The sequence below is a fragment of the Nelumbo nucifera genome, chromosome 8, assembly GCF_055504915.1.
Source record: "Nelumbo nucifera cultivar China Antique chromosome 8, China Antique-T2T, whole genome shotgun sequence".
Classification (NCBI taxonomy): domain Eukaryota; kingdom Viridiplantae; phylum Streptophyta; class Magnoliopsida; order Proteales; family Nelumbonaceae; genus Nelumbo; species Nelumbo nucifera.
The window spans coordinates 56,001,045-56,022,496 of record NC_142656.1 but is presented as its reverse complement, the minus strand read 5'-3'; the positions used below and the strand labels follow the sequence as shown (position 1 = coordinate 56,022,496).

Below are 21,452 nucleotides of genomic sequence, written 5' to 3'. Positions count from 1 at the left end.
AATTACCCAAAATTTATTATATACATAATATAATATATGTTATATATAATATTAAAATATATAAAATACATTAACATATACATATATTATAATATACATAAATATATTAATATATATAATATATAATATGTACTAGTATAATATTAATAAAATTCAGTTTTAACCGGAAATCGAATTAAAAAATTCAGTTTCGGTTTGGTTTTATATTTTATAAGTTCAGTTTTTAAAATTTTGGTTTATTTGGTTTGGTTTTTAACCAAATAAACCAAATGCTCACCTCTAACTCTAACCTCTTCACTTTATTGTGCTTGCATTACATTCATGGTGACCAACCTTGAGCAGTATGCAAACAATTGCTCATATTCTACATGTTGCCAAAAACCACCATGGCTGAAACCAATCTAGAGTGAAGAATGATTTTACTTGGTGAGGTTGATTCCAACACATACTCAAGCATAGAACTGTCAATGATACCTGTAAATCCCTGGCCCGATCCAATATCTGATCTGATAAAAATCCAAGTCCTACATATATATTAATATAAATATACTTTATATATTTATATAATATATATTATATATTTTTTATACATTAATGTAATAAATAAAATCTCTTATGCTATGTTTGGTTGCAATGCAAATAAATTTGCATTGATGCAAAATAATGGAAGTGCAAATAATTTGAATGTAAATTTTGACCTATTTTTGTTTCGAATTTTAGCTTATTTTGTTTGATTGCAATATAAATGAAGTAAATAAGATATGATGCAAAGTATATTAAAACCCAAAGCCGAATTATTTTTTTCATTTGTACTCCCATGCATTCGTACTAGTGCAAATAAAATTGCACTGCAACCAAACACAGCCTTAGGGGTAAATGAGGAAATCTATTCCTCGCCAGCCTTAAACCCTAAGGCTGTGTTTGGTTGCAGTGCAATTTTATTTGAGGATGATACCTAGTTGATCAATTGAGGATGATAAAATGAAAAAAAAAGTAAAATAAAAAGAGACCATACCTTAGTACCTTACCTGGTTGATTGTTTTGACATGGAAAAGAAACTATCTTGGTTTAAAGAACAAAATGAAGCATGAAAAAGAAACCAAAAAACACTTTACTAGGTTGATCCATTTGAGGATGAATAAAAAAGAAAAAAAAATAGAGGATAGCTTACCTAGTTAATCAGATGGCTTGCAGTTCTGTTGTTGGTTGGAGAAGATGATGGAGATGAAAGTGACGAAGAGCCAAACCCTGTGTTTTTGGTCAATCAAAGGGCATAAGTGGCACTTTGAAATCTAACCGGAGATAATTTTGGAATAAAATTTTAAATAAGTGCATATTGTATAGGCACTTAAAAAAATTGGAATTTTGGAGTTCTTCAATAAGTACTTATTTTGAGCTTATTTCCCAAAGACCAATAAGTGTTTATTGGTGTGATCCTGACCCAAAATAATTGTTTATTTGAATAAACACTTATTTTTAAGCACTTCCACCCAAAATAATCTTAAAACCCTCATTCAACTAGATTTTAAGGTAATACCCTTCATCCCCAATGATGCTTAGAATTTAATGATGCCACCCAGATCTCATTCTTAAGGTTGAATGATCTAACCATAGTATTTGATTGCTGGAAGAGAAGGATGACCATACATGCAGTTCTTGATCGAAGAGAACTTTAAAATTTCACAAGACTGCTGTAGGACATCTTTCGGAAAGATTATTGGCTCCCCCTATTGGAGCAAAGCTGGAAAGATGGGCACATCAAGAGAAGAAGTGGAGTAGAGATAAGAGAGAGCTTAGAGATGAATGACAGATGCAAAAGGTTTCCACTTTCCCTGCTTGAGGAAGAGAAGACGCCATATGAGTTAGTCATGCCATTCTACTTGTTATGTTTATTCAGATAATCTATTTACCTTCATAAAACTAGTGGAAATATTTAGCTGGTTGACTTCTTGGTACTTTGATCCTTTTGAATAGAAATTACCACAAAGCATGTATTCGCTGATTGCTGAAGCAGTGGGGAAACAAAACTCACTACAACTTACATAAACCATAATATGTATAGCCTTGCTCTAGCTCCTGCCATGAAAGTTCAATCCATCTCTATCTCTTCAAATGTGTTATATATATCTATATATATATATATATATTATTAATGTAGTATCAGAGATGTTTCAATAGTTCTCTAGGGCAAAACACGATTGTTTTTTGTAAGTGTCACAAGTAGACAAAGAATGGCCATAATTTCTGAATTCTCAAAACTTAATATGTCTTAGAAGAACAACTAAGTTTTATTTCCAAGACAATTCTATTGCAGTGTTGTTCTGGCAGTCAGTCATGGGATGCTAGTTTTGTGGCTCAAGCTATAATGGCAAGTAATCTTTCTTTTGATGAAATTGGGCTTTGTCTTAAGAAAGGACATGACTTCATTAAAAATTCACAGGTTTAACTCTACTCTCTAAATTTATTTCCTAATTACAAGTATTTCTCTACATTCCTTCAGTCTAAATTTTTTATCTCACTTTTAATTAAGGTTCGAGACAACCCATCTGGCGACTTTAAAAGAATGTATCGTCACATCTCAAAAGGATCATGGACGTTTTCAAATCAAGATCATGGGTGGCAGGTCTCAGATTGCACAGGAGAAGGCCTAAAGGTAATTGGATGAAGACCATCATTATGTTCCAAATGTAAACAAACAATTTAGCTACTATAAAGATTTGTAATAATTATCCTCTCTTGTTTTATAGGCTTGCCTCATGCTTTCACTAATGCCACCAGAAATTGTTGGTGAGAAATTGGAAGAAGAGAGAATATTTGATGCTGTGAATATTCTCCTTTCCCTACAAGTAAGGAGGTGTTCTTTTTTTTTTGGATTTTGAGAGGGGGGAAAGTTGGTTAATGGGATTTTGGTTTCCATTGACCAAAAATCCTATGTTCATTTTTCAGATTTATGTGGGGACTAGGGAAAGTTTATTTTCATAGTTATCACTTACTTGGATAAGTGATATCCCTCTCCTAGGTGGGTAAATAACTTTTCCACCTAGGGGGAAAGTTGGTAACACTTGAATGGGACAAAAATACCCCTTTTAATAATGGATTTTTAAAGCTTAAATAGCCATTACCTTATTTAGCCAGGACATAAAAGAACATGGGTAAATGCACTTACCTGGGAAAGTGTTTCTCACGAAAAACTTATCCAGGTAATTGCATTTACCTGGGTAAGTAACTTAATGAAAAGAGAACGGGGCCTAAGAACCAAATTATCATAATCTACTTTAATTTATAGTAGTTAACCTATATAGACCATTGGATGAAGTTAATTTGCACCATGCTTTCTCTTATATACATTTTGAAAGAAAAACTGGTAGGTGCTACAAATGAAACATCTTTTTACAATTATTTTGAAGTAATCTCTTTTACAATAAATATCTTGAAATTTTTAAGAATGAAATAAATTATAACAAGTAAATTCCCATATTTTCGTTGCTAGAATGGAATGTAGCACTAATTTTGAAAAACATTTTGATTGTAGAGTGAGAATGGTGGCTTACCATGTTGGGAACCAGCGAAATCAAAAAAATGGTGGGAGGTAAGCTTTTTTGGATATTAACTTCTGTTATGCAAGATAATTGAAAGAACATAGTTCCATAAGATGACAACTAAATTTCTCTTTTTCATTATTATAGATTATTTGATAGTTATAAATTATAATAATTATACAAATAAAAATTATAGAATAAATAATTATAATAGTTTTATTAACCTTTCCCCTAAGTAGCAAACCTAATTGAGCCTTATCAAATGTTGCATGATTAACTTCCCCTCAATGTATTAGAAATTGAATTAGTTAGGTTACATGCATGAATTTCCTCCAAAAGATTACATGAACCTATCCTTTGTCATTCCTACACATATAAGGCATTGAATTGTCATAGATGGGAGTAGACAACTTGTCTAATGATACTCCATGTCACAAAGCAAGAAGGATACCTGTCAATTCAATGTTAATAAAAACCATTTCACTATATTCAACCTCAACACTAGAGCATGCTACTATAGGCTCCTTTGTGACTACCATGAAACATTATTAGAGCTATGAAATATACAACCACCAATGGTGGACCTATGAATATGTTGGCAACCTATCCAATGATTATTAGATAAATCATATAGGTCAATAACACTATTGAATATGAGATGAATCCGATAATCTATAGTTTCTTTAATATAGTCTAGAATATGCCTAACAATGTTAAGAGTGATGGATTGTAGGATCATTCATATATTGTAATATTCTAGATTAATAGAAGAAGGCAAATCAAGATGTGTCATGGCTAAGTCAACTACAACACTCCTGAATTCCAATGGATAAAAAAAGGGAGTCAATTGATCCGACATTGTAAAGATTACTTTGCATTCAACAATTTAAGCTCTATTAAGAAGACTTATATCATATTTGGCTTGAGATAAGAACATGCCATCGTTGGACTTTTCCACTTCAATTCCAAGGAAGTGGTGAAGAGGTTTCAAGTCTTCCATTGCAAATTCAGCACTTATAGTGTCAATGATGTTATGCAAGAATGTAGATTTGTTGTTGGTAAGGATTATTTCATAGTTAGAGTAAAAGTATGATTGTACTTCTATGGTGATGAAGAATAAAAAGAGGTGAGTCATGAATACTAATCAAACCAAGCCTATTACACATGCTTCAAACCATAGGCCCATTGTAGTTTACAAACATAATCAGGATTGGAGGAATCATGAAATTGAAGTGGCTACCCCATGAACACGACTTCTCTGAAATATCCATACAAAAAGAAATTTTTGATATCCCACTATTTGATTTCCCATTGAAACATCAAGGCATTGGACAACATTAATTGAATAGTCCATTGTTTTACCATTGTAGTGGTGGTTTCTTCAAAGTAGACATGTTCATGGGTCCTGCTTCATGATCAGCCCATAAATATTTTATAACAGTTAGGGCTCATTCTTTAGAATGGACCTATTCAAATTTTGGAGAAAGAAAAACTTGAGACTAGCCCATGAATAGGTCTACATCATAGTTCAATCCTTGAATTTGTTTAACCCCTTTGGTAACCAATCTTGGCCTTTAGATGCTCAAGGGTTCTATTGTCAATGTTCTTAATCTTGAAAGGCCATTTACAAATAGTAATGTTCAATTAGAAGTTCTTAGAACTAGAGTCCAAGCCTTGTTGGTTGTTAATGTCTCTAGTTCTTCTAGCATGGTTAGAAACCATCCAAGGTGTTTCAAAGTAGATTTAAACATTTTAGGTTAGGTACATCCATTCTATCAACAATAAGACCCAAAAATTCTTATTGTCTAAGTTAATGGAATATGTAGTTTCACATGAAGAAAGGGAGATATATACATGTGGGATCTAGGATCCACTGAGCAGGATCATGAGAATCACCAGCTAATTGTTTATATAAAATTAGGCAAAATAGGGAAAATATGGAAAGTAGGGTAGAGATAATTTAGAAAAAGATTTTACTTAAAAACAAGTATATTAGGCCCAAAACCATCTATTAATTGACTCCATATCTAGTCTTTAACTAAACTAGGTAATGGATTAAGTTACAAGTGTGTAAATGGTTAGGCACCACACTCACATGAAATCATAACTCTAGTTTTACTTGATTCCTTCATTCCCTAGAGTATGAAAGATCATTACTTTTTGCCTATTTTATCATAAAATTAAGGGATTTTTAAATTTGGTCATCCCAACCCATCCTTTAAAGAGGATTTAAGGGGAAGAATGGTTTTCTCATAGGTTCCCATGCACTAATTTACCTAATTATATAAATGTCCAGATGCAAGTCTACATGATAGTTAAAGTATGGCACAATAAAGATAATCTCAATTTTATTCTTGAACATTCCAACAAATGGATAATGTTTGAGCATATTAGAATAACCATCAAAATAGAGGAATAATATGGTGTATGAACATGTGAGACAATTTAAGTAATGTAACTAGCAAAGCATTCATTATATCACATCTAAAACTATGCAATTTTAGTATAACAAAGTGCCTAAGATATGGCTTATTAATTTCACAAAAAAATGGCTTATTCAAGATGAGAAATCATGAGATATTATGCAAAAATGTGCAAAGCAATTGTATTAAAATTTATTATAACTACCTCAAGGTTGGAACTAAAGTGTCTATTGAAGAGAGAAAACCCAACTATAAGTTGATAACATCAACAATCTATTGCAACAAAACTAGCAAGAAGGCACATATTAAGTTGATTCCATGACCTCTATATTCCTCCTCTAGATGTGAAATTTTGATAGGACAAACTTCATACTCCAATATTTATGTAAGAAAAAGAATCAACCAAAATGAACATGGAGAGAGATATTTGATTTGCAATTTGGATACTCAAGTTGTTTTGCTACTAACAAAATGATGAAGTGGCTAATTTCCTATTTATTTCATATTCTCTACATACCTCCCTAATCTAGTCTTTATTTAGGAACAATAATCAACCGCAAGTGTCATTAATGGGGGAGAAATAGAAGTTACAACATAGTTACTCAAATTTTTTGTTATTGTAACATTGGTGATGTAGCCTACTTTCGTATGAAAATTGGATGGATGATTCTTCATACTCCTAAGTCATTAAGGAAAGTGATATCACCCCCATTGGACTTCCCAATTCAAAATAATTGCTCAACCAACCTCAAATTCACAAGTAGTTATCCCGTTGCTCTAAGGATACTTTATGTGCCTCAAAAGCCTTCACCCATTTCTACACTAGATACCTAAGAAATGTGAACTTGATTTGGTCAATATTCATAAAGAATTTTAAACAAAAGAGGCATCTCAAGCAAGATTTCTATGTTTTATCCTTTTAGATTTAAATTAAATCTTGTTTAATTCAATTTGGAAGGTTTTAGATAGCTCTTATTTTGGGAGTTGGCTACAACATTTAAAACAAATTTTCCATGAAAAGGAATAAAGGTGGATTAAGTTGAAATTATTACACATACATCAATTAAGATGCAACTTTTAGGTTGGAGCTACTACATTGAGGAACTATTGTGTGGCACATTAAATTAAAGAAAATTCAAAGATGTTGGGAGGTTTATGAAATTGATCTATAAAACTAGAAGTAATAATTGTTAAGCCAATCATCTTGACATATTATATGTCGAAAAAGGACACCCATATAAAACATTATGGCCGTTTGAATTGTTAGCACTCATTCGAGTCCCTTTGGCCCTTTTCACCTATTCCCAAAATTTGCATGTTTTTTGCTACCATAACACCAAATTAGAGGTTAACCTTAGGTGAATACAAGCTTGGATTGGTTTCTGAAGGTTTCAATATAAAATTTATCATCTGAAGTCCAAATAAGAACCATATATACAAGAATTATGCAAATTATGTGCAAATGCATGACTTATGCAATATGTTTTACAAGAATTTTGTGTGTAATACATGAAAAATATGAAAAATGTGAAATTGTGAAAATACTTTAAGAATATGTAAACTACATGTAAAATGTACAAGTCATGCTAAATCATGTGAATTGTGTATCAAATATAAAAATTGCATGTAATGTGCAATGTACATAAAAATTAAGCAAGGAATGTGTAAATCATGTCCCAATTATGCAAACAACATGAAAAATGTGCAAACTATGAAAATACTTTCTCCAATAGTGAAATGATTGAAATAACCCTAAGAGGCAATGCTTACAAGGATCAAAAGTATGATCAAAATGGGGTGTTTAAAGTCTTTTACTTTTTTAGCAATGGAGTTGACATCATGGGTTGCTTGAGAGGTTTCAGATGCATGATTATCACTAGTAGAACCAACTTTTTCATTTAATTATGAGGATGTAAAGTTCAAAGATAGTAACTTGTGCTCTCCTTAACCATAAACATAATCTAGAGTTAGTAACAATTATTACTAAACAATTGATTACTTTTATGGTTGCAACCAATAAGTCTAATGAAAAGGGATTTATTTAGAAGTACAAGTCAAATCTTCATCATGAAACACATACAACTCAAGACTGACCTAATTACAAGTCATGAGATATAAACACAACCTATAGGAGGATACATGCAATCATATCCCTTCTAGAACACACAAAATGATCTTGGTAAAAATTTTCTCTTTGCATAATCTCTTAGATATGAATAACACTTGTATCTTAAAACTTTGAGATATGAGTAATTTGAATTTTGTCTTGTAAGGAGAGCATAAGGATTTTTCCAATTGAGATGATGACAATTGGTGGATTAAAAAAACCATTAAAGAGAAAACATAAAACAAAGCTTAGTAGGCACTTTATTATAGAATATCATTGAAAAGAGAAGTTCAACAATGTTTTTATGCTTTCTTTCAACCAAATCATTTTGATCATGGGTTCCAAGGCATGACACCTGCTTGAGTTCAAACTCCTTTCTTTAACACTTTCTTTCAATCATTCTCATTCAACACATTCTTTACTTCAAGGAGTTCAAACTCCTTTCCTCTATCACATTGAAAAAAAATATTTTATTGACTATTATATTAAGTCATCATCATCTTATAAATTTTTTGAATATAGAAAAGTATTATGACTTAGGGTATACCAATGTGAATCAAGAATAGTCATCTAGAAAACTAACATAGTATGTACTTATATCCTTGAGAAAAGGTCACAAGGTCTAGGCTCCAAAAATCACAATGGATTTTTGGGAATAAACTAGTAGTTCAAGTACTACTATTAATAAAAGGTAATCGACAACTTTTACCCAATTGAGAACTTTGACAAACTAAAAAATTTTTATTCCAACTAGTAATAGAAATAAGATCATTTGAAGTCAAATATTTGACTATTCTATCATTAAAATCCTTTTTTAGCTATAAATTAATATTTTATATATGAGATTTCTTGCTCATTTGAGGAAACTTATAAAATAACACAATTAACATACACTTTATAGAGAACATTTTTGTTCTTAATATGCACTACTTGAAATTCTGTTTTTTTTTTTCATTACAGCTATTCAATCCTACAGAGATTTTCTCAAATGTGACCATCGAGAATGAGTATGTTTTTCCTCTTAATCTTTTTATCTTTCGTATCTAGTATCCTTTATCTTCTAAGCTATACATATATAATTGCTTAAGACTAACAAATTTGTTGTTCTAGGTATGTTGAGTGCACAGCAACAACAATCCAATCAATAGTATTATTCATGAAGTTATATCCTAACCATAGAAAAGAAGAAATAGAAAGTTTTATCTCAAAAGCAACACATTATATTGAACAAAAGCAAATGCCTAACGGTTCATGGTATACCAACTCTTTTTCTATGATTATTAGAAATGATTAAATGAGATACATTATAAAAAGATCAAGATATTATTTTAGATTGATCACCTAACAATAAGATACATAACAGGTATGGAAATTGGGGAATTTGTTTTATCTATGGTACATGGTTTGCTCTTAGAGGACTAGCAGCAGTAGGGAAGGGATATGATGATTGTGTAGCTGTTCGTAAAGGTGTTGATTTTTTATTATCAATACAAAAAGAAACTGGTGGCTGGGGAGAGAGTTATCTTTCATGCCCAAATGAGGTATTTTCATAAAACTATCTTAATGTTTTTATTTTTGTTTTAAGATTATGCATTTCAATATTGCCTCTTTTTTGATGAGATAATAGTTGCAAAGAAATAAAAAGAGTAAACACTTATATAACTTGTCTATTGCACCAAAGCGCAATTATATGGGTTTGCAGAAATGATACAAGATAGTGAGGAATAATGTAAGAAAATTAAATACATAACAACATATTGTTAATGTTTTACGATAAATTGTTTGCAATTATAGGCAAAGGTGAACACAAAATCCACTATTAATATTAAGAAATAGGGTAAATTTCTTAAACTACCCTTATGGTTTAGTTAATTGACTAAGTGTACCCTTACTGTTTGAAAATTGACTAATGTTATCCTCATTGTTTTTTGACAATTGTCTAATTCTACCTTTACCGTTAACATCTGTTAGTATTCCGTCAAAACCTACGTACACTTAAGACCATGTGACGTTTAAAATTCTTTTAAAACCCAATATTACCCCTCCCTTGGACTAGCAACCCCTTTCTCCTCAGAACTCCGGTCTCTTCTCTCTTACCTCTGCAACTACAAGTACTGCAGGGGAGGCAGCTCTGGCTTTGCAAGTGCTGTAGGGGGAGCATCTCTGGCTCCATCAACTACAAGTGCTCCAATTTCTACTACCCACTTGAAGCTGAAGGAGTGTATAAATAAATACCCAACCCCCATTGTTAAGACAATGTTGCGTCTAGCTCCTTTCGTCCTTTTTTCTCCCTCTACTGGTTGCCATGGAAGTAGAATGTAAAAAAACATTTTCGCTCTGATTATAAATTTTTGCAACGTTCATGATCAGTTGAGAGAGAAAAAAATAGGCTAAATTTTTTAGCTCTAACTATTCAATGCTTCTGGGGCCTTCTTCCAAGCACCACAAACAAGCAAAATCATCGAAAGAGATTGGAAGCTCCGCCAGTTTTGCATGGCATCCAGACCCTGCAAGACAACTTTCTTCGGTCTAGTTATCGTAGGAGATTCTAAAACTCTTTAAATCAACCGATGGGAGTCATTAGCGGATAGCTTCCCACCTATTTTGCCAAGTCGTCGATGCTTATTTACCACACACAAAGATGCGAATTATCTATAGGCTTCAGATCAGAAACAAGTTATCCGAGAATTGCCAGATGGATTCTGAGAATTTTTATCCAGAGAATTGCTAGATGTGTTTGGCATAGTTATCTGATTCTTGTTTCCCAAAAACAAAATCATGTTTGGTAATAAGGTCATGAATTGATGGTCAAATCTTGAGATGATAAGAGTGAAAAAACAGGTCCAAGTTAGATAGCATAAACTCCATTCCAAAACATCAAAGGTTAGGTTCATATCCAACCCCACCCCTCCCAACATTTAACCAAAATCAGGATGTCAGACATGATGCACTGTTGTAATACATGAATGAAAGAATCGTGGGGAATGGATTGACACACCATTGAAGAAAAGGTTACTAGAAGGAACTCCCACTAAAAAAGCAAACCTACCAACAAAGTAATACTTCTTTTTTTGGATAACTATTCAAAAATTTTATTATTATAGAAAAAAGTAGATTACAAAGTTATAAAGGTGATTAGCCTAAGTTGAGCCCTATTATTACATTTATATCACCCCATTAAGTTGTAATGCCCTTGTACATATGATCTCTTAGGGTCCCTTGCTTTGTTAGGCCATTTTATAAAACATTTTGCAAACCGAAGTATCAACTTCATAGTTGTTCTCAGCTCCCTCTTAGTTCCTTGTTAGAAATTATGGAAAGTCAGGATATTAGCACCACCATTTTAAGAATCAACTTGTCCAAGTAACAACCAACATGTTATATAGAATCTGTAGAAGTACATCACATTCTAGAGTCTAAACTAATGTACAAAGGCCACTTTTAGCATGCTCGTCCTCCAGTAATGACAACCTTACGTCCTTTGATATAGTTATTGCTACTTGAAAATTGCACTAGGGAGGTACTAATGCATCTTGAAAAGTTATACCATAATTCAAATCTTACACTTCCTTTGAGATTAAAGGCTAGTCTTCTAGAATGTTTTGATAGCAAGCAGTGTAGTTTGCTTTCAACTTGATACGAGGAGAAAACAAATCAATACAATATATATTAACAAAAAAAAAACAATATTTTACTTGGATGTCTTAAGATAGGTTCTGAGTAAATAACCAGAACAATAAATTTTGTAGATGCTTAAAAAATTTTGGGAACAAACACAGAGAAAAAGAGAATAAAAAGTGAAGAAAATGGTAAGTTTTTTGGGGTTGTATTTGATTGAAAGGGAAAAAAAGAAGGGATGAGAATTTTATCTAAGATCTTATGAGTTGCAAAGAGCCATTGGTGAGCGGAGAACCATTGGAAGTAGGAGAAGAAGGTGACTGAGAGTTAGGGATTTTGGCCAGCATTTATTGTCTTGCAAAATTACTTACTTCCCATGTTCGCACGTGCAACATGGGTACTTGTGTTCACTTTTTAATAAAAGACTGTGAGAAATGAAAAGATGAAAATCAATCATCTTTATAAACAAAAAATGGGATTTGGAAAATCAGCCTTCCAGATGAGAGTTTTCATCTAGAATTGGAGCCATTCTAAAGAGCTAACAACCCGAAACGCCATTCTATTCCAAAGAAACATGAGAATCGCCAGAAGTGATGCCAAACAGAGCCTTAATTGCCTAAAGGTAAGACCATCGCATGTTGGTGTGTCCGAAAGCGTGTCATTAAACATTCCGGAACACCAGTTTTAATATTTATAATTTTATTCCGATTCTCAAACAATTACTAACGTAGTATATAGGTGAGAACGGGTCGTATCCACAGGGAAGCGAGGGAAAAATAATCATGTACTTAGATCCGGGAGAAGAGAACGCAAGTGGGAGTTGCGGAAATAAAAAAAATAATTAATTGAAAAATTAGAATTCATTAAAACAAAATTCGAATAGTACTAAGAATAACAAGTGCATAAAATTAAATAAAGAACATAAACAACTAAATAAAAGAAACAAAATAAAAATGTTTGAGAATCCGATCAGAGGTAGCAGTTTTCGGATCTCTCCTTCCACCCTCGAACTTCTCGAGTTACGCCTTCCGTTTTACCTGGCCAAATTTAAGATTTGCAGAAAAGAAATAAAACACAAATTAAATCTAATAAAAATAAATTTGTAGGAAGGAAAAATTAAACTGGAAATTAAAGAACAGAAAGTAATTCTAAAACTGAAGAAAATATGGTTGGGATTCACATCCAAAGATGGCAATAGTAGTGTTGGCGAACTGCAAGTAAGAACCCCTCCTCTTGCTTGGGCGTCCTCCTCTTCCTCTACCCTTGAACTTCTCAAGATCAACATTCCTTCTTACTTGGGTGAATTGACCAACCCCTTTTACGGGGCCCTTGGGACCCTTTTTATAAAGAAGGGTGGACACAACTAGAAATAGGGAGAAAGATAGAGGGCGGCAGCTAGGATTTAGCAAAGTTAGGGATGCCCTAGGGTTTCTAATGGATGGATAAGATGGTTTTGGTGTGATCTTATGGCTAAAAATAAAATGAGAGGGCACCCAATATTATGTAGGGCTGAGATTTGGACACCTAGAAATGGAGGGTGTAGATTAGAACATCTAGGGTTGAAGGGTTAAGATTAAAAGAATAGGTGGTGCCCTAGATTGAATGGTTGGGATATAAGATGGAGGGAGTGGCTTAGATTTGGAGGTGATGGGTTGAATGGTGAGGATTAGCAGAATAGGTGGCGCCCTAGGGTTTAAAAGCTTTAAAGGAGAGCCTTAAAATGAGTGGTTGAGATTAAAAGAGCTAGAGGGTGGAGATTAAACACCTAGTGGTGGCTAGGGTTTGCTAAGAGTGAAAAGATTAGGTTAAAAAGGTTCCCTAGGTTTTGCTAAGGAGATGGGAGCATGGTAATACAATAGGATGGGCGCCAACTGGGTTTAGCAGATAGGAGGCACCCTCCTATTCTCAGTTCTGTACAAAAACACCCCCTCTCTCAGCTGGTCTTCACACCAGCTTCCCAAAAACTGCACAGAGACACTCAGATGTCACATAATTGATTTTAATTGAGAAAATGATACACTTTGACTAATCTAAGGCCGATAATACCCCTGAATTGATGCCCTTAAGGCATCAAAATGCAGGGTTATCACATGTCATCATGCAACAGATGTGATGTTGAAGTAGGAAGGGTACTAGTAATTACCTTCAAATCCAAACAACATGTAAATTCCCCATGAGGAGTCTTCACCCAAATCACAGAATCCTACAATTCATTTCTTGGGTGTGGCAGAGAAATAGAATATAATTGAGTAGAATCAAACTTGGAAAATAACTATTGAAAAAGAGTGAGGTGCAAAGTCATATCAATGGAATTGATTAGATGGGCTAAATGGAAAGAGTTTTGCATAAAATCGTTCATATCAGCAAGGGGAAAATTTAGAGCACACCAAGGGTCATGTAATAAGCATGGTTTTCAAAACCAGACTAGATAAGATAGTTAGACTAAAAAACATGGGAACCGGTTAGGTAACCAGTTTTGTTTCACCCTAAAACCACTTTTTTGGCCAAAAGCCATTGATTTGGTCAGTGATCCATTGACCTGGGCAGTTGCACCTTTGAATTGTCAACTCAGACAACGGTTTTGGCCATTTTTATTTTTTAATTTTTTAAGTCAAAAAGGGTTCGTCCATTCGAACCGGACGATCAAACCGTTCAGCCTAGGAACTAGTCCCCGTAATAGTTCCATGTCTAGTATGGTTTTAAAAACCTTAGTAATAAGTAAATAGACCACCTATTTCTTATCAACTAAAGAGCACCCTAATGTACCACCTCTCTTGCTTGCAACAATCGAGACCAAATAGATGAAATACCGTAAGATGCTTAATATTACCAAAAATTGGAATTACTATTTTTATGATCAAGCACCTTTTCCCATAGGGAATATTTATTCTTCAAAAAGCACCAACAAACTTTTGATAAAAAAGCAATGTTTCTATGTTCTACTACCCACAAGCCTAGATCACCTTCAGCCCTTGGTTTCAACATAGATTGCAAATTAAGTACAAGATGCATGATATTGCATATGGTAAACTGGTAGAGCCTCAAATGTAGATTTTATGAGTATTGTATGGCCTACTTAAGATAAGAGATATACTTTCCACATAGCCAGTTTTCTTCTCATTCATTCCAAAAGAAACCATCACTCTTGACACTTAGGTCATCCCATAGAAATAGCTATTCCCAAATAGCATTTAGAATGTGACATGGGGCTCACATCTAAAGACAAGATAATGAATTATGAGTGTCTCTTTTGCCTATTCATGGAGTGAACAACTTCTTGTGTTGGAAGGGTTAGAGTTCAGATTAGACGTGGCTGAAGCAGATCTAGTGGTTGGGTGAATTTTAAAAGTTTTATAACCCATTGTAGAAACCGTTTTCCGGATGATTTTAAAACCTGAAATTTTGGAATCAAATTTGCACTAACTGGATCAGATTTGAAATCCAAATTAATTTCAAATTATACCTGAAGATGTCGCAATAGTGAAGTGAAACTGATTCAACAACATAGTTTCTGCACTTTAAACCTCCAATCTTATTGGGATTAATGCAGCAGTGAGATCCTTCATAGGACTAATGTTTGTCCAAAAAACACATTTAGGAACTGAAAGAAGCGTCCCTACTAGGGTGGAAAGAACTAGGATTTTATTAGAGCAAGGGAGGTGAGAAAGAGAGAGAGAGAGAGACAAATTTCGGAAAGAATGGTTTGCCCATCCCTCTCTTCCCTTATATAGAGTACTCTCCTAGTCCTAGTAGGAGTTGAATTCAAATCAAATTTAGATTAGGGTTTATCCTTATGGATAAAATCCATGACCCAAAATTTCCCCAAGTCACATGACAATGTTGCCATCTGCTTACTTAATTAATCATATTAATAATTGGCCTTAGGCCTATTTTCCTTAATGGCTCACTTTCCTATGCATTATAAGGCCATGTAGCCTAAAACTTATATGGAGTGGAACCTACAAAGGTCTCACACAAGTCCATAATGGTTCTAACCCACCTCTAGATAAGGCTAGGCCAAATTCACTACTCAAGGGCATTGAACCCCAAACCCATTCAACTTGGGTTCAATTGGGCCTAACATTTACATGTAAATGATCAATGGATTCAACCACCCTATGAAGACCTAAGGATAATAGACTTATATAAGATGAAGCCCATCAAATAATCAACCTTGTAATGGTCTCTTACACCTAACATTTCACTCCATAATCTTTAAAATACTATTCATAGAGAAGGACCTCTTCCTTAACTGTAAAAAGTAGTGTCACACTCTTTGCTTAGATGAATCCTAGGATTAAAGCCTTTTAAAATCCTTTTCTATAAAATATTAATATAATATATAAATACATTTTACAAATCAAATTTCAATTATAGTTGAAATCCATTGTCGATGGTTTTAGGTTTCCATTAAAGAGAGTGTAAACTCGAATATTCACTTTGTCTAAGAAAATGGGCGATCCTATCACTATGATTACCCACTCAGGTAATTTTCTAAACTACCCCAACATGCCCAAATGTTTGACCTCTAATAAATCTCACTAGTTGGCATAAATTAAAGATAGTCCAAAACATAGTCAAATATCATAATCAAGTCTGGGGTTAAATGTAACTTTCTAGTTCTACCCATCTTTCTCTAAAGTCCAAAGCATAATTGGAATTTGATCTGGGTCAAATGATTCCTCAAAACACCCATTGTCTGTGCCTAGGGTCTAATCCTAGTAGCTGAGACAAGCTACTCCACCAATTCCGTAATATATCAATGTCAATCTTGTGAGGATAAACTCCCCAAGTTTGTCCAATGACTGAGAACATTCTAAGTTAACATGTGTCTCATAAGTATCAAATTTAAAGATTAATTCACATAAACATACCAAATGTGATCATGAAACAATAATGTACTTATATTATTTATAAATATTTGTATACATCAATCTGATTGGAGCTAAGGACATATGCTGTCTAACATCTTGTGCCAATAGAATATTATCACAAGCTTGTTTTCAAAGTGTGAAAGTATTTTGGCCATTACCTTATATGTAAAAATAAAAAGGACCAATAGGGTGAAATCCTTTGCTTGCTATACTAAACCCGATTTTGGAATGAGATAAATGTGAGTCTAATTAATATTTACTATTTTTCTAATGATAGAAAGCAGGATTGCATAACTGTACTAGTTTTGTACCCACAATATTCCAACAATTTTGATAAATTGCATCTTAGATCCCATCTAGGCCTAGAGTTTAGTGCGTCCAATACTAAATAAAGTACTCACTTCTTCATTTGGAGGTTGGCATAAAAGTTGATTGTCACTGTTAGCAATACAAGATGTCGAAGCATCACAAGATGTCAAATTGAGTAATGGTATAGTGAGTAGTTGTTCAAAATAGTCAATTTGCCAATGTAATTTGCTTTTGTTTGAAGCCATCACATGAAAATTTTTAGTGGTGTGGTCACTGTCTTTTTTCCAAGCAACACATGCTTTATTTCGCCAGTAAATCTTTACTTTATCTAACAATTCTTCTCGGTCAGAGTATAGTTTGTGCTACAATAAGACATTAGCACTCAAGGGTGGTTCATGTAGGGCTACTGCTAGTTCCTTTTCAAGATCTAAAAGTTGTTTATTCAGAGAACCCGTGATGCTTTTCCTTATCTATTTGCTTCTTTAATTGTGTTGGGTCAAACAGGAATACACTCCTCTAAAAGGTGGTAAAACAAATTTAGTTCAAACAGCATGGGCATTGATGGGTCTCATTCATGGTGGACAGGTTAGTTTGAAGTTATAAAGTCAAATACATGGATTATACTGATTGTATACAGGAAAATCTAAAAGAGTAAATGAAGTTTTAGAATTAAGTTGGAGTTCGTTGGCAAATTCTTTCAATAAAATGAGTTTCTTTTATCCAGATACTAAATAATTAGTTTTCAAATATAACCAGGCTGAGAGAGATACAACCCCATTGCATCGTGCAGCAAAGCTATTAATTAATTCACAAATGGAAAATGGGGACTTTCCTCAAGAGGTAAGATATAGCCAATTCTTATATGATATGTGGTTTGGAGCAAAAAAGGACTGAGCAGATGATGTAAAATATGACACAAATTGAAGCTATCTTCCTTTATTATTGCATTTCCTTTCATAATTGTCTCTATTAATTCTTTATTTTTCATGTTCTCTAATATTTTTATTCATTACTACAGGAAATTACAGGAGCCTCTATAAAGACTTGTATGATACACTATGCAACATACAGAAATATATTTCCACTATGGGCACTTGGGGAGTACCGTACACGAGTTTTTAAACCTTCCAAAATCCTCCAAAATTAAGTCACTCATTCTACAATTATCCTTATATAAATAAAGGGGAAGATATATGATACTGAAAAGACATGGTACTTGAACAATTTTGACCAATCAAAGTGCCTCCATCAATTTTGATGAATAGCGCCTGATTGATCATCTCTTTTATGAAATCAGTTGATCAACTGTAGGTTTTTTCTGGTATCATAGTCAAATAAATAAAGTGATGATAATCTTTCCATTTGGCTTTTTATAGTCTTTCTCCAAATTATTGTACTCTATAATGGAGATTTATATTTAATGGATTTTAATGATGCTTGCCGTATAGACCTAGTTAATAAATTATTTCTTCATTACCATATTCTTTTGATTAATAAATCCATGAGCTTTATATTCTTGTTTTTCTGCTAATGCAAATATTTCTATGATCCAAATATTACATTTGAGAGCAAGCCAATGTATGATGATATGTTTGTTCCACTAGGATCTGAGTAATCCAAGAACTACATGAGTTGACGACAGAATTTAGTGCATGAATGCAAAACATATATATTGATTTGATTACTTAATACTATATCGAGATTTGCATAGCATAAGGATCAAGCTATACCTTTTTTTCCAAAATTTTATTAACAATTATTACAGGGGAGAACATATCCTGCCTTGCTCCAAACCCATGAACAAAGAGCTTTCCCTGAAAAGCTCCATCCCAATCCCATAAAAAGAATAAAACAAAAGAATTAGATAAGTTTGATACGAAAACAAAAATTTCCAACTTTGTCCTCCCTTAAGCTTTTCTTAACTGATGATGGCAAACTATCACTAGGTCAAGACATTTAGTTTTGTCTTGTATCACAAGTATAGTTAGCCAAAGTACCTACTATCCCTATTGCATTCTCTGTAAGCATGAAAAACTTTTATTGACAACCATCTTCTAATATGCTCCAGTTCCTCCGAAAGGGAAGGCAGGTACTCAAGGGATCAAAACTTTACCATTCACCAGGTTGACAAGCAATTTTGAACCCAATTCTACCCAAATTCCAATTAGACCTTCTATTGAAGAGCTTTTGCTTCTGCTTTACTATTGGTTATTTCCCCATAGTAGTTAGCAAAAGCCATTAATAAGTCTCCAGTTATTGGCATCGATGATGATTTCTCCTTACCGATTATCTAGAAATCACCCTGTAATCATTGATTTTTTGAAAAATCATCAAAAATTGTTGTTTGGTATCATTTATGTCTTGTAAGCTGATTTTTGAGAACTTAGCTTTGAGTCTGTTTGATACTGAATTTCAAGGGCCAATTATTTTTGCATTAGAGTTATAATTCAATGCCATGTCATGTCATCCTCAAAAAATCGGAATCAATTAAAAATCAAGGAATCACCAGAAAAGGTGATCCCTGAAAGGGGCTGATTTCAATAACCAATTTTGACTGATTTCCCAGAAATCGCCATAATCAGCCAATCAAACATTAAAAATGTCACTTATATGGATCCTATGTGGTGCTGATTTCTAGGAAATCAACATCAATGCCAAACATCACCAGCATCTCTAATGACACCTCCTCCACTATCCACTCCTGATCCACTATGACATGCACCATACATATCAATGTTTATAATTTAAACCCTTGAATTGAAGGCTTCAATCATTAATGACTATCTCACTAACTTCTTGTAACTCGACCGGAGCTTCTTGATGGCCCAAACAATCAAAAATCACTTTATGCCTAACTGTGTTTGGGCTGTCGTCGGGTCTTGACCAAGTACATAGAATCTCTCAAATGGTCAGTTACTTTTCTCACTACATCACCACTTGAAAAACAAAAAAAGCCTACCCTTGTATTGCCTAGTACATATTTCTTTCCAAACTTGCTAGGGAATGAAGGGTAATAGTACAAGCCGACCAACAAAGCCCATTTGGGAAGCAGCAAAAGGCATAGAATCTGACCAGCTAAGAACATGTTGCGCAATCGAAATTGGAACATCTAATAAGTTTGCAAAATTATTCCACACTTACAAGCCGAGGTACCTATAACGAACAGGTGATCGTCTATTCAAGATTGCTATTTGCACAACATGAGCACTTTGAGTAGGAAGGGATAATCTGTTGAATCTTATCATCAATTGGAACTTTGCCCATGTGAAGCCTCCACAAAAAGTGATTTTTTATGGGAATTGCCTTAAGCAATATAGCTTTCGCCTATTCCATTTGATCATGTCTCCTTTGCACTAGGGGTGAGCATGGGTTAGTTCAGTTCGGTCCCATGGAAAAACCTGGAACCTATCCTATGAAGGTCAGTTCCAGGGTCAGTTTTAGCATTGGTGGTTCCAGGGCCATAGAACTTGTTCTTTCTTTACTCCCTCCTTCAAAAAAATAATTAAGTTCTTAAAAAACTTGATTTTTAGTAAATATAATATATAGTTTAAAACTTATATTGTCTTCACATCCCCAAAAGTATTTTGGAATTTATTTCAGGGCAAGCTTGGTTCCAAGGCAGGTTCCAACAAGGCCAATTCCACTTAGGCCAAGCAAGGTCAGTTCAGTTAGGGTAAACTCCTAAACCCTAGAACTGGCCTGGGTTAGGGTTGGTTCGAAGAATTTGGAACCATACCCTACCCTATAACAGATTGGGTAGTATCAGTTCATGGATGGTTTGAGGCCGGTTCCATCTAATTCCAAGTAGAATCTACACATTTGCATAATAACCAAACCTAACTTGACTCAAACACACCACCTTAAATGCTGCAATCTCATCTACATTATTATCTCTATCTTAATCCCTAATACACCCCTTAGGGGTAGTTTGGAGGTAGCAAGTAGAGATATCGTTGATTCAATGATGTGGTGATGTTTCCATTCAACAAATTCGTTCTGCTCATGAGTGTGGAGACAAACCAGTCGATGAGTAATGCCTTGTGAACAGATGCCGATATTTTCCTCTCCAATTAGAATGGAGGGATTTTAGTTTTTGCATCAAACAAAACTTCTATATGCCTCTTAAAATTCAAGAAGATATCAAATACATTTGACTTGCATGCCATAGGGTATAACCAATAAAATTTTGAAAAATCATCCATAAAAATCACATAATAAGAATAATCATTATTTGACTTCATTGGAGAAGGTCCTATACATCAGCAAAAAATTATTTTAATGGACGCATGGACTGAGCATTAGATAATTATAAAGACAACCTATGACTTTTACCCATTTGACATGATTCACAAATTGACTGACTTGTCCTAGACCCATTGAAAAGAAGACCAAACTTAAAAATAACTTGTCGTACTATACATAATGCGGCATGACCCAGACACAGATGACATCCATGGAGAGAGGTACATTCTCTAACAAGAGCTTGTGGTGAATGAGAAATTGTCGCTAATGAAGGAAAACTGTACAGGCCATCTCTACTAACTCCCCGTACTAGTAATTTTCCCAAATAATCATTCACAAA

The 21,452-nt window shown here is 33.7% G+C and overlaps 1 protein-coding gene across 5 annotated transcripts in view; it reads left to right on the top strand.

Moving 5' to 3' along the window:
• The window catches only part of LOC104589208 (taraxerol synthase-like), a 41,016-nt gene extending 22,684 nt beyond the window's left edge, over positions 1-18,332 (top strand). For all 5 annotated transcript variants that reach the window (XM_010247451.2, XM_019196295.2, XM_010247450.3 and 2 more), the window contains exons 10-19: positions 2,315-2,440; positions 2,531-2,653; positions 2,748-2,846; positions 3,533-3,589; positions 9,030-9,076; positions 9,180-9,323; positions 9,433-9,610; positions 17,375-17,455; positions 17,627-17,710; positions 17,889-18,332. In XM_010247451.2, the coding sequence (XP_010245753.1) occupies positions 2,315-2,440; positions 2,531-2,653; positions 2,748-2,846; positions 3,533-3,589; positions 9,030-9,076; positions 9,180-9,323; positions 9,433-9,610; positions 17,375-17,455; positions 17,627-17,710; positions 17,889-18,017 (1,068 nt within the window). In that variant the 3' untranslated portion in view covers positions 18,018-18,332. The remainder of the gene's footprint in view (positions 1-2,314; positions 2,441-2,530; positions 2,654-2,747; positions 2,847-3,532; positions 3,590-9,029; positions 9,077-9,179; positions 9,324-9,432; positions 9,611-17,374; positions 17,456-17,626; positions 17,711-17,888) is intronic.
• The last annotated feature ends 3,120 nt before the right edge of the window (positions 18,333-21,452 follow it).